Below are 14,734 nucleotides of genomic sequence, written 5' to 3' on the forward strand. Positions count from 1 at the left end.
CTTCCAGAATTGTGTTGGTTGTAATGGAGGCCATATAGCAGCCTTTCTCAAGAAGGATTCCCTGAAACCCCAAGGTTCCTTCAAAGGTTGCTAGGTGTTCCCGTGAGCAATGAGCAAATTCTGCTCCTGAGCGAGGGACCCCTGACAACAATGATCTTTTTTAGCTATCCGTAAGGGGGGGATTCTTCCCAATGACCACAAATGTAAGGAGCAACCTACCCAGTGACCATCACTCTAATGTACCCTGTGGATATAGTAACTATTAGGAGCCTGGAAAGTTATTTCATGGGCTTGCTTTGTGTTAAAAAAGCTGAGAAGGCTGTTGTAGAGTAAAGCCCTGAGAAACTGTTTCAATTGTCTGTGATTAATTGGTTCTTTTTTGTTGTAGTGACGGAGTTACTTGGTTTATGTACATGGGCAAATGTATTCAGATTATATTTTCAGACCAGTTTGTGAAATGTTTGACCTTTTGACTTCCTTATAAATGGCTTTAAGAGGCATTTGATTTCCTGTTGACTTTTATGGTCAGAAAGGCAGTTCTGAGGTAAACAAATACCAAGTGCACAGGCCCCACCAACCCATGTGCTTTCATTGATAAAGTTGGTGGAATTTGGAGTATGCTAAAACCTTACTTTTGAAACAAATAAGAAGAGTGTCTTTCTATGCTACCTGTCTTCATTGCAGCATATTGTTTTGTTGCAAAATGACAGGTGTACTTTACATCAAGCTCAGGAAAATTGTGTCTCTCTAGTCGTCTGGAAACGGTAAGCCTCCACATTTGCTTACTAGAATATGGGCAGCACAGTGGCTATGTGGTTCTGCCTGGCAACACTTGGGTTGTGGGTTTGAATGTTTGTATGTTCTCCCTGTGCCTGGGTGGGTTTTCTCCTATGCTACAAAACCACGCTGGATCCTGTCTAAACTGGCCCTAGTATGTGCATGTATGAATGTGAGTTAGGGCCTTTAGACTGTAAGCTCCTTGAGGTACTGATGTTAATGTACAATATATATGCAAAGCTCTGCGTAAAATTGTCAGCGCTTTATAAATACCTGTGATAAAACTAGAAATAACATTCTGCTCCTTATTCGTTTTCTATTTAAAATCTTGTACAGATTTACTTATTTTTATCCCTTCTTATTTAGTCGGAAATGTTACTTCAGCACCAGTCCAACCCCTGCATCATGGATATTTCCGGAAAGACCCCTCTGGACTTGGCCTGCGAGTTTGGAAGAGTTGGGGTGAGTTTTGTTTGACGTGTTCTATCTATGCAGTGTTCTGTCTATACGGAGTATTATCTATACAGTGTATTGTGTTTGCTTAGTACTTACTACACCCCTGGTACCAAACCTTTAGCCCGAGGGCCGCATTCGGCCCTTTAGTATATGATTTGCGGTAGATTGATCTCTACCAGCCTCATGTAACTTGTTCCCAGTTTCATATTGTCTTCTGCAGCATGTCTCCAGGTCAAAAATGGAGCATGTGCACAGTCTCTGAGCATAACTTCCTCTATTAGGTCTGCAGTCTGGCAGCCATCTCAAACATTACATATAATGAACATTATGTGTGTACCTTTGATGCCAGGGGTTGCAACTGAGACTCCCTATAGCTGATAAGTTAACAATCACTGGCCTACACATGGTACTTTTTCTGCAGTTTGCTGTCTTTGTGTTGTACTGTCTATGCAGTGTATCTCTTTCCGGGTGTGAAAAGTGACTACAGTTTACCAGTAGTTCAACAAGTGCAGAGGTAGTGCTGGGCTTTGTAATGTTGTAATGTAAAAGACAGCCCAGCATGCACTAACATTTATTAAGTGCAGAACATATCCTGATAAACAAATGAATTCATATCTGCGGCCCTTATTATATAAGTGCAAGGTAGGCCATATAACAGTTTAAAAGTGCATGACACAAATAAAGTGCACATATTAAAGTGCATAAAGTGTCCATAAACAGCCGTCAAATGCTTCAAAGATGAATAATAAATCAAAATCTTCTTGCAAGTCCCACACCAGTAAAAGTGTTCAGTGTCCACTTTCACCAACAATAAGCACACAGCCCACTCACCAGACTCATATGACACCCATTACAGGTAGTCATAAGTGGCAGAATATACTCCCGATAATCCTCCCGGCTGGTCAGAGGGGCCGACTGTAGTAAGAATCAAACTATATCTCCAACAAACCCGCAGAAAAAAAGGATACTTCCCATGGTGAAGTACATAATGTTTATTAAAATGAACACGCTTTAAAATTACACTTACAAAGTGGATGATCAAATAGAGCTCAGTCTCATGGCAGGGACCTGCATTCCACCTGCGTTTCAAAATGGCGGAAGTGAAGTGTCACGCATGATCCCACCCAACACGTTTCGTCAGTGCGTCTGGCACCATCAGGGGTCCAACAGAACATATCTTGTTGTTTTTTTTTTTTCTTTTTCTTTTTTTTTTTATATTTGTCAAAGAGTGGTGGGGGGTTATAAAAAGTTATATAAATTTAGAGAAAAAGAAGAAAACATAAATAGTAGAGAAACAAAGGCAGAAGGTCAAAGCTGGCAGTTGGAATGTAGGTGTACTTTATATACGTGCAGGAATAAGCACTCTTTTCTTTGCAGGTTGTTCAGCTGTTGTTAAACAGTAACATGTGTGCAGCGTTGCTTGAACCAAAGCCTGGAGACAGCACAGACCCCAATGGGACCAGCCCTCTGCATCTCGCAGCTAAGAACGGACATATTGATATCATTAGGTGAGTGTTGATCTGTTTATGCGGAATACCTAAGAATTTGCACAATGCATTTATTGATTATTAACACTCTTGGAACTGACTCCAATAAACTACAACCTAAGACAAAACGTTTTTTTCCCCTAGATTAAAATAGAGTGATGAGAGGTTAGAGCCTCTGTCAGGTTTTTATTGCTCTCCCTATTAGGGAAATCCAATCTCTCCAATTGCCCTGATCACCAATGTCCCTGGGAGCGAAAGTGATGGTCAATCCAAACTTTTAAAGCGGGAGTCCGCCGTTTTTTTTTTTTTTAAAAGCCAGCAGCTACAAATACTGCAGCTGCTGACTTTTAAAATAAGGACACTTACCCGCCCAGCGTGCCCACGATGTCGGCACCCGAAGCCAATCTCTCGATCGTCTCTCGGGTGCTGCCGCCGCCATCTTGGGTATGGGAATCAGGAAGTGGAGCCTTGCGGCTTCATTTCCCGGTTCCCTACTGCGCATGCGCGAGTCGCGCTGCACAATAAGGATGGTCCCGCTGTCTCTGGGATCCGTGTGTTTCCCAGCAGACAGCGGGGGACCCGCGGGAAGTGGCGTAAATATACGCAGATTCTGCGGATATCTATGCCGGAAGTGGGTGCGGATACCTGTACTGTACAGGTATCTGCACCCCCCTCCCCCCTGAATGGTGCCAATTGTGGTGCCGGGGGGGGTTCCAATGAGCGGAAGTTCCACTTTAGAGTGGAGCTCCGCTTTAAGTTGCACTAGACCAGGAAGAGAGGGGACATTTTGCAATGGGTGCACTTGCTCCCATGACAACTGTGGGGATATCCCACACATTGGAAAGATATCCTTTCACCCCCCTTTAGCGTCTACAGGACAGAAAATTAAGAGATTTCTCCCTGAAGAGACATGAGACCAAAGAGAAATAAGTTAATAAACAAACTGACAGTGGTTGTAATCTTGCCTTGCTCTATCCAAAATGAAAAAACTAAATGGCTGAGATATACGTTAATAAAGAGCTCTATTGTAAACACATTCTTTTCTCTAGTTACTAAATAATTTTTTTAGGTCTCCAAACAATTCCTATAAAGAAGGCTGCTAATATGCAAATTAATTGATTACCCAGACACTAAAACCTGACCCCAGCGGGTTGAACAAAAGAAAACCTCACAGCTGTGGTCGGAGCCGCTGTACTAAGAATGTGATGTTAGTACAGCAATTTCCCCCCGCTGTGCTGTTTTGTTCTGACAGGGGAGTGCCCCTTTATTGAACCAGCCGATGTCTCCTGACATTCGGCACGTGCGTACGGGGCTTAAAGCCTGGTACACACAATGAGATTATCGGACGAATGATTGTCCATTTTTTGTTTGCATGTTAGTCTCCATATCAAAATTGAAGAGATTACTAAAATGACAAAAAATCTCGCATGACAGACTAAAAATTCAGAAGTAATGTAATGTATTTTTATTGTATTTTCAGACAAAAATTTTACTGATTAAACAAAAATCGTACAATCTGGTACCGTACAAGTTCATTTTTCATGCTTGTCCATTTGGATAATTTTACACAACCTGTCCTCATCAGCTCTCGAAAAGCTGTGTACTAATGATCAGATTATTTTACTATCACTTTGAAAGTGTTATTTTTACTTTTTTTCATAGTATGTATGGGCATTCACATATAATTTAGGAAGAATGCACATGGAAACGCATGTCTGGCATAGGGAAGTCCATTCACTTGAATAGGCTGCCCTATGCGAGATTGTCAATCCCAAGAAGCTCGGGGACCACATTTTGGCCCTGAGTCAGGAGCAAATTTACACTCATGTTTTGATGCGATTCTCATGCCTTTTGTCACACAATGACAAAACAAGGGCAAAATTACAATGGCTGAAATATCAAAGTACCTAGGCATTTATGTGAACTCTGCTGAAAGGGGAGGCAAAGTTCAGCTTGGGCAGTCCTCCCCTTCAGCAGAGTTCACTTGACCAAATGCCTAGGCCTTAGGTCAGGCTTTCTCAACCTTTTAACCCTAGAGGAACCCCAAAAATAATTTTAATGTCTCGAGGAACCCTTACTAAAACCAAATCAGCAGGGCTCAATAGGAACAATGCTCCTTATATCGGTTGTCAATAGGAAGAATGTCCCCCTGAAAGTGGTGCTTAGAATGCCACCCTTAAAGACAGCTAAAAAGATATTTGGTGTCATGCTGCTGGCTTTGCTAAGTGGTGCTGAACCTTGAAGTCTGTAGGCTTCATCAAATAGGTGGTCCATAAGCCACACCTCAAGGAACCCTTAGCAACCTCTGGAGGAACCCCAGGGTTCCACAGAATCCTGGTTGAGAATGGCTGCCTTAGGTCATGGGTGTTAAACCTGTGGACCTGTTGCTGAACTACAAGTTCCATCATGCCTCTGCCTTTGGGAGTCATGCTTGCAACTGTCAGCCTTGCAATGCCTCATGGGACTTGTAGTTCTGCAACAGCTGGAGGGCCAAAGGTTGAGCACCCATGCTAGGTCGTGTGAGCAGCACTGATGGGAGCCTGAAGCCACATTTTCTCGAAGAAAGCTAAGGCAGGCCATAGATGGTGCAAATGTCTTATCGGCAACCACGAGTTGCAGGATAGAAATTTGCATGACTCCCCCATTAACTCAGACAGTGCTGACAGGGGAATGCTTCTTGCCGAGCAATTGTCTGCTCCTGGCGAGTGGGGCGGGGGAAGCCATCCCCGCCAGGAGAGGACAGTGATTAATTATTACTGGCCATGCATGGTTTGAATCTCAGCTGGTTCCTGCTGAACTGGACATGATCCGAGCCGTCTATGGCCGGCCGGCCTAGATTGCTTTTTGCCTTTTTGTATTGCTCTTCATTTATCGACCCATAAAAGACCAGTAACCACGCTTTTTTTTAAATGTGATTTGACTGACTACAAGGCCTATTTAATAGCCCAAAAAAGCAAGTCATTGAATTTACATTCCGGTGCTTTCCACTGTTCTATGTAAGGTCAGCGATCCAGAAATGGAAGGGTTATATCTTTTGCAAAAATGGATCCTTCGCACTTTCAATGTTAAATAGACTGGAGATGATGTGTTTTTTTGTGTTTTCTTTCCTCTGCTTTTGAAATATTTGGCCATAAACCGAGAAGACATTATTAGTTTCGGGTGCCCCTGCATAAAAGACAGCCGTCTAAAGCTCAGAAAATAATGGAGGATCTTATATTGTGGCTTTAAGCAGCCAATAAGGAGTGATATATGACAGGCTGTTAGGATCCCGGCAACGTGTTTGGTAGTTGTAAAAAGGAGTCAGAGAAAATGGCAGAGTTGTGAGAGAACTATAACATTCACACAACACACCACTGCTATCTATATTGTACTGTACATTGCTTTTATACAAGTCTCAGATATGGTAAGACCCATCACTGCAGTATTAAAGTCAGCTGTAAATACTGAGGTTACAAAAAAGAAAAAAGAAGAGCAAGCAAAAGTTATCCAAAGTTTGGATCTGTTGCAGATACAGTATATACACCAATTGTGTATATGTCGGGACCCCCACGATTGTTCTTGACAGAGGCAGAACGGCCGCCTGCCTATGTAAACAAGACAGATCATCGTTTTGTTAGTACTGAAGAGATCCTGTGTTTCTGCTAAGCACTCCCTAGGGACACACTTAACCCTTTCATTGCCCTTGATGTTGACTCCTTTCCAGTCAGTGTCATTAGTACAGCGATAGTGCATATTTTTTTTAGCACTGATCACTGTATTAGTGTCACTGGTCCCCAAAAAGTATCAAAAGTGTCAGTTGGTATCTGATATGTCCACTGCAATGTTGAAGTCCTGCTATAAGTCACTGATCGCCACCACTACTAGTAAAAAAAAAACAAATAAATAAAAATTGCATAAAAATATCCCATAATTCGTAGACATTATAACTTTTGTGCAAACCATTGAATATACGCTTTTATTTTATTTTTTTTACCAAACACATGTAGCAATATATATTGGCCTAAATTGATGAAGAAATTTCCATTTTATTTTTTTTTACATTTTTTTATTGGGTGTGTTTTATAGCAGAAAGTAAAAAATATAGATTTTTTTTCAAAATTGTCGGTCTTTTTTTGTTTAAAGCACAAAACAGAAAAGCAACGGAGGTGATCAAATACCACCAAAAGAAATCTCAATTGTGGGGAAGAAAAGGAAATCTATTTTATTTGAGGACAGCATCGCACGACTGCATAATTGTCAGTTAAAGTAACGCAGTGCTGTATCACAAAAAATGGCCTGGTCATGAAGGGGGTAAACCTTCTGGAGCTGAAGTGGTTAAGTAACACTTTAAAGTGCAACTTTAGTCAAAAAATTTTTGTAAAATAAAGATACACTCACTCTTTCTCCATCTACTGTGTATCACCACTGCGCTGAACAAAAACTTTAAACTAAGCCGCCACTTTATAAAAACAAAATGTGTACAATAATCCTTATCTAAACAATAGAATAAGCAGCGCTGAATATAATATAAATCCACACCAGTGAATTCAAAAATATTGAATACTATAGATCCACTCCAGTGAACATGAATTACTAAGGGCCGGTTCACACTGCAGGCGCGGCGAGGCGTCTCCGACTTGCCTCGCCGCGACCTGCGGAGACCTCAGCGGCGACTTGCAGAGGACTTCTGTATAGAAGTCAATGCAAGTCGCCCCCGAAGTCGCCCAGAAGTAGTACAGGAACCTTTTTTCTGAGTCGGAGCGACTCGAGTCGCTCCTCTCAGAACGGTTCCATTGTACAGAACGGGGGCGACTTGCGGGAGCGAGGCGAGGCGAGTCGTGTCGCCTCGCATCGCCCGCTGTGTGAACCGGCCCTAAATGTTACTACACTGTGCAAACCCTGCCCTGTGCATACAAAAATAGAAAAAAAGAAACAAGAAAAAAATAACTTGTATCAAAATCAATTAACACAAATAATTGTATAGTGCATGTCACCAGATAAATAGTGATGGCAAATACATACAATCTGTTGAAACAAATCACCCTGTGACTAAATATTGTTCAACACTGAAAATAAATAAACAGAGAACGAGAATCAAGTGAATTGTTTCAAGTTCTATCAGACAATGTCCACTTCCTAAAAAAAATTGCTGAATGGCAGCAGGAGGGAGAACAGGAGAATTCGGCTTTCCGTTGCTGCAGGAAGAAAATGCAACCCATTAGTTCCACTAAATACTGCCCCCTGCTACCCCTCCTCCGAGTTCCAATGGGTCACTGAGCCCCAGATTTGGATGTTCTTAGGCACACCCCATGCACGCGCCTTCATACTGTGCAGGGAAGCTTTCCTCGTCTCTGAAACATTGGGGGTTATTTAGTAAAACTGTAGAGTGCAAAATCTGGTGCAGCTCTGCGTAGTAACCAGTCAGCTTCCAGTTTTTAGAAGCTAAAGCTTAATTGAACAAGCTGAAGATAGAAGCTGATTGGCTACTATGCACAGTTGCACCAGATTCTGAGTGCTGCAGTTTTAGTAAATCTCCCCCATACTGTGTTAGCTTTTGAGACAGGTGGCAAGTGGTGGGGAGAGATGCTGCTTCGATTTCAGTGATAGCAGCACAAGGGACCTGGGGCAACCACCAGGGGCACAAGGTATGCTACTGCATGTATCTATTATTATTATTGTCATTAGTTTGCTATTGGAGATATCATGATATTGTGTATGAAGACTTGAAAAACGACTAAAGTGATTATTTCAATGTGAAATTTATTATTATAATTATTATTATTATACAGAATTTATATGGCGCCAACAGTTTACGTAACGCTTTACAACTTGAGGGTAGACAGTACAAATACAATACACTTTAATACAGTAGGAATCAGAGGGCTCTGCTCCTTAGAGCTTACAATCTAAGATGGAAGGTCAAGAGATACAAGAGGTAATAACTGTGGGCGATGTGCTGATTGAGAAGATAAATCTACAGTTGTTAGGTGGAGGCCAGATAGACTTTTCCGAAGAGATGAGTTTTCAGGGATCGTCTGAAAGTGGATAAAGTAGGAGAAAATCAGACAGATTGGGGTAGAGCATTCCAGAGGATAGGACAGGCTCTGGAGAAGTCCTGAAGGCGAGCATGGGATGAGCTGATGGGAGTTTGAGAGCAGGAGATTTTGGGAGGAGCAAAGAGAACGATTAAGTTGGTATTTTGAGACTAAGCTAGTGATGTAGCTGGGGGCCAGGTTGTGGATGGCTTTGTAAGTTATAGTTAGGCCTCTTTCACACTAACGTCCCGTTCAGGCCCGCCTGTCAGTTTTTCAGGCGGACCCGAACGCATGCTCCATAGAGCTCTATGGAGCGTCGGATGTCAGCGGTGACATGTCCGCTGACATCCGACCCGCTCCGATCCGAAAAAGTGTGACGGAGGAAAAAGCTATTTTTCCATCCGTCTGCGGATCGGATCGGGTGACGACGGGCACTGCGGTCCGTCGTCATCCGATCTCCCATAGGGGAGAGCGGCGCTGTGACAGGTCCGTCCCTGCGCAGTGTGCAGAGACGGAGCTGTCATTTCCCTGCTCAGCGGGGATCGGCGGAGTGATCCCCGCTGAGCAAACGGACATCCACGGGGCGGATCAGAACTGATCCGCCCCGTGTGAAAGGACCCTTAGTATGTTGAATTTTATTTGTTGGCTGAGTGGCAACCAATAGAGTGATTGGCAAAGGGGTACAGCAAACGCTGAGCGGTTTGTGAGGTGGATGAACCTGGCAGCAGCATTCATGATGGACTGAAGTGGGGATAGCCTATTTAGAGGTAAGCCAATGAGGAGGCAGTTGCAGTAGTCAAGGCGGGCAATGACCAGGGAGTGATATCGGTTAGGAAGGGGCGTATCTTGGAGATGTTGCGGAGGTTGAGGCAGGTTGAAAGTGCTTTTATACTTATTTATAGGCAATATGAACATGAGGATATTTATTTGAATTTATTATTATAGTTTGGTATTAATAAACCCAAATATCCATATGTTCATGCTATCAATTTAAATATATAAGTACATTCACAGTGCAAATGGTCACTTTAGCAACCTTCCATTTCTTCATGCACATTATAATGACAGTATTACATCATTAATAGCAACCTAATATCCCAGTGTTAATGATAATCATGGATTTAATCATGTTCTACCTTCATCACTGCACTGCCATTTACAACCACTTAAATGTTGACAAGAAATCAAAATAAAACTTGTCAATTCTATTTTAATTTGACCTGTAGTCTTTAGAGATGTCTGGGACCACTGGATTCTTCTGCACTACATTGTGCACCAAGCAGCAGACAGCCATTCAGCTCATTCCACCACGCCGGTGTTCTGACATAATACGCAACTCGGCAGAATCTCAGACCACGCCACTTCCGGTTTCGTTAAACCATTATTTATCGCAGATTTTTAAGTAGTAATTTCACATTTTGTATACAGTCCAGTGCGTGCTATTATGAGCGGAGATTGTTACTCCATTCCAACACTAACCAACAAAATGGCCTCCTCCGAGGCGGCGACAACTTTGTCCCCGTTAACTGCTGTGCTGTAAAAACACATAAATGTTGCTTTACCAGACTGCATTCGGTTGCTGCTGTCATGTCCAAACACAAATTCGTCCAAATATCCATTTACTGTAGGTTTAAAGAAACCGGAAGTGACGTGGTTCGATTTCATGCCGAGTTGAGTATTTTGTCAGGACAAGTGCTGTAGCAGGGACATGTCCTTTACCTACTTACTGTGTGCTAAAAGTGCTGTAATGCAAAGCTAACAATCCGCTCTCATCATTTTATGGCTTGAAGAAAACCTATCATGGGAGAAATGTTGTGGTTGCCATTGCTGAGCGTCCCTGATGAGATGCTAGTTTCCAGGCTGCTATGCTGATCCTCTTGCTTTGGTACTTTCTGTGCCACCGACCTGGAGCAAGTTTGCAGATATGGACTTTTGGCTTTTCTCTGACTTTTCAGACCTGTATATTTGTTAAGGCTATGTTCACACTTTTCCAGTGCGGTTCGTTAGCACACAATTTTTCAAGAGTTAAGGAAATGAAAAGAATGGGCTGGCAATGCACCAAACAGCCATGCATTAGCAACACAGAGCACCAAACTGCCATGCACTAGCAACACAGAGCACCAAACTGCCATGCACTAGCAACACAGAGCACCAAACTGCCATGCACTAGCAACACAGAGCACCAAACTGCCATGCACTAGCAACACAGAGCACCAAAATTTATGGTAGTGTGTTTGGGGCTGTGTTGCTTTAGTACATTGGGGTGCTATTCAAAATGAATGACACCCCATCAAGCTTATATAAAAGCCTGTTGCAATAAAGAAGAAATTTAGCCAAAGCTTGTTTGGCTGTACTTCTCCTGGGGATCAGAGGAGTGCAGTTCGTTTTGAAATCCCGTGACCTGTGTTTAGCTGAAAGCGACGCTCAAGATCTGACTTTACAGTCTGTATCCACCCAAATGCTTGGACTGGTAGTAGACTCAGTCTCTCAGCGAGCCACTGAGAGCCTGAGTCAGCCGCTCCCACCCCCTCCACAGCCCAGCACTCCAGTGCGCACTGGAAGGGCAGAACAGGGAGCCCGTGACTGACAATCACAGGCTCTCTGCTCACTGAAGGCTGAGAACCGAGTGATCAGCAATGTTTTATCGCTCAACTCTCAGTTGTAGAGCCAGCATTGGACAGATGCAGCATTGGATCAATGCTGCACCCATGTAGGTGTGAGTATAACTGTTTTTTTTACAAGCCTTTACTTCTCTTTTAAACATGGCATTTGATGCAACACACCTCTTTAGAAAAGTGTGCATGCAGCCACCATCTTTCTTGCATCATAAAATAAGTCTGATAATCTCTTTGACTCTCTTTTTCAGATTTTTTTTTCTATCTTTTGTAACTTTTTTTGTTTTGTTTTTTCATTTTACTCACCCATCTCTCATCAGGCTTCTGTTACAAGCTGGCATAGACATCAATAGGCAAACGAAATCTGGAACAGCCCTCCATGAAGCAGCTCTATGTGGAAAGACGGAGGTCGTTCGGCTTCTCTTGGATGTAAGTTTCCTATATTTTCAATTACAGGGGTTTGAATTATTTTCTAAAAGCATCTAAGTTTCTATACACATGAAAATCAAAAAGGTGGGGGAGGGGGCACTCATGGGTCACTCCTCCAACACCATGGCTGAAATAATAATATACTTTAGTGTCGAACACTGCAGTTTTTTTTTATTTTTTATTTATTTTTTATTGTAGTACAAAAGGTTATAGTACAAAATGGCAATTTACTAAGCTGGGCTGAATAGTTACTTAGGGCATCTCCTTAGATTCCCAACACCTTTGTAAAGGCCCTAAAGCTGCCCACAGACGTATAATAACAATCACAAGCTGATTGGGTCAGTAGTTTATGTTTATAGGGTGACGGACACCCAATGGACGGTTTCTATTTGGAAACATTGATGAGACAATTTGGAAAATCTGTTATTATTACAAGTACTTATATAGCGCCAACAATTTACGCAGCACTTTATATATATATATATTTTACATTCACATCAGTTCCTGCACTCATTGGTGAACCTCAAACCTGGAACCCTGCTTCCACCATTGGCTTCCATCTGGCTTTGCTCTAATCCACACTCTTGCATAACTCCTCTCCAGCCAAGCGTCTCGTGATAAGGCCAAAAAATTGCCATTTTGTAGAAAAACTCAGCAGGAGAGAAGCTATACAAGATTCATATTTGTGTATATATATATATATATATATATATATATATATATATATATATATATACACACACAGTATCTTCTATGTGTGTTTGATATTTATTATGCGCAAGTAAATATAAAATATTTCATATGAATATTATGCATTTACAAATCCAGCTTGCAGATGGAGCTTTAGCCATCTTTTTTCACATGGTTTCCATAATCTCCTTACCTTTTGTTATAAAAGACCAGAAACTGTCAAGGAAGAAAACATATATAAAAATCAGTTTTTGTTCTTTGGGAAGATAAAACTTCCAGCAAAGACAATGTCAAAATTTTCTTTGGCATAATGTGTTCACAAAAAAATCCCCTCCAAAAAATCAACCTTTTTAAGCAAGTTTACAATTTTGTGTTGGGCTACATTCATAGCCATAGGTTGCACACCCCTGGGTTACGGCATTGGATACTCCAAAACGCTGCACAGTAAACAGTATGACAATCCAGGCTTACACTCCAGGATTCTGCTATGGACAGGGTAATGGCTATTACTCTGAGACCCTATGAGAGCTGTCTCAGTCAAAGCTGCCTTTGACACATATGTACCAAAAGCACACAGTCACCAGAAATCTGCACAGGTTCACTACTCACAAGTCCCAAGGGCAGCTGCACTTCTTCCTGCTTCCTCTAGACACAGCCCAATGAGGGAGATAATCCTTGCATAGACCTGAACCCTATGGTGAAGTCACACAGCAAGCTCCTCAGAGAGATCACTCCAGGCTCTTAGCTCTGAGACCTCAAGAACAGCTACACATTCCACAGCCTACCTCAGAGGGGCAGTAGCCCCCCCCCCCCCCAGCAAGGCTTGGTATCCTTCTGGGGAGAGAAAACAATCTCTCCAGGGCTTCTGACTATTTATTACTTACCCAGCCACCTTCTGAACACTCCTATCCAGGGATTGGCCAGGCCATGATAAATATTCAGGCTGGAAATTTGAATCTTCCTCCCTATGACCCAGAAGCTTCTTTCAGAGGCAGTGGGAAGCAATCATACTCCCAGCCTGTGAAACCCTGAAAAGACCAGAACAAACAATCATTACTCCCCTGACTACCGAAGGAGCCAAAAACTAAAATTGCCTAGCATCCTACACTAGGAGTGTACTACACATTCATTCACCCTATTTGCCTTATTGTTGTGTATAGGTGACTAACCAGCAGACCCAGTGTTTACATGTAAATAACCGGCATTCATAAGTAAATAGCTGCGGCCGGTGGTATTGATATGTAAATAAAGGCAGCATTCATATAGGTCATGCCCCCCTGCAGTGAGGAGATAATGTCCTGTAACCTCTAGCAACCAATCAGTGAGCAGTAATACTGTACAGTAATCTCAAGCAAACAATTAACAAGCATAAATACATTTCTGCAACCTCTGTGTGCTGTAACCTCTAGCAACCAGTTAGTAAGTAGTAATAATATGCTGTAACCACTGGCAACCAATCGCAAGTGCTGCCTGATCTGATACAGCAATCTGATTTTTAGTCTAGCTGCTATTTATGTATGTTGGGGGGGGGGGGGGTCCAAGAAAATTTTTGCCCAGGGTCCAATCAATATAAATGACGGCCGGCAGCGGGGGAAAGGAGGGTCCGAACTTCTGGCTCACTTTGCTGTGGCGAACTGAGCTGGAAGTGGGAGCGGGTGAGGCAGACAAGCAGAGCTTTCCCTTTTGTCTGGAGCTCCACTTTAATTTGCATGTGCCTTAACCTCACAGATGACCTTTTTTCGTTGTGAATTGTGGTGCACTACAATGCAAGTGTGGCATAACAGCCACTAATGATAACCGCAATTAAAATCAGCAGGCTGGTAGAGGGTTTGAATCTTGGCCAGTTCCTGCTGAAAGTCTAATGCCGCGTACACGCGATCGGAATTTTGGTTGGAAAAAGCTGTGATGGTTTTCCCGATGGAATTCCAACGATATTTCGCTCAAGCTGTCTTGCATACACACGGTCACACCAAATTCTGACCGTCAAGAACGCAGTGACATACAACACGTACGACAGGACTAGAAAAAGGAAGTTCAATACCCCGTAGCCAATAGCTTCCACCTCGTAGTTGAATCTGAGCATGCGTGAGTTTTTGCATGTCTGAATTGCATACACACGATCGGAAGTCGATCAGAATCGAAAGTTTTTCCGTCTGAAAAATTGAGATCATGCGCTCAAATTTTTGCTGGCGGGAATTCAGCCAGCTAAATTCCGATGGAGCATACACACAGTCGCATTTTCTGATGAAAAGCTCTCATTGGTCTC

At 42.6% G+C, this 14,734-nt stretch overlaps 1 protein-coding gene across 3 annotated transcripts in view; it reads left to right on the forward strand.

Moving 5' to 3' along the window:
* The window catches only part of CASKIN1 (CASK interacting protein 1), a 363,406-nt gene that overhangs the window by 264,567 nt on the left and 84,105 nt on the right, over window positions 1-14,734 (forward strand). For all 3 annotated transcript variants that reach the window (XM_077449355.1, XM_077449357.1, XM_077449356.1), the window contains exons 5-7: window positions 1,144-1,239; window positions 2,611-2,741; window positions 11,670-11,778. In XM_077449355.1, the coding sequence (XP_077305481.1) occupies window positions 1,144-1,239; window positions 2,611-2,741; window positions 11,670-11,778 (336 nt within the window). The remainder of the gene's footprint in view (window positions 1-1,143; window positions 1,240-2,610; window positions 2,742-11,669; window positions 11,779-14,734) is intronic.

Source organism: Lithobates pipiens, unplaced genomic scaffold (genome assembly GCF_037356315.1).
Source record: "Lithobates pipiens isolate NorthernLeopardFrog02 unplaced genomic scaffold, aLitPip1_a1.2 Scaffold_22, whole genome shotgun sequence".
NCBI classification, from domain to species: Eukaryota; Metazoa; Chordata; class Amphibia; order Anura; family Ranidae; genus Lithobates; species Lithobates pipiens.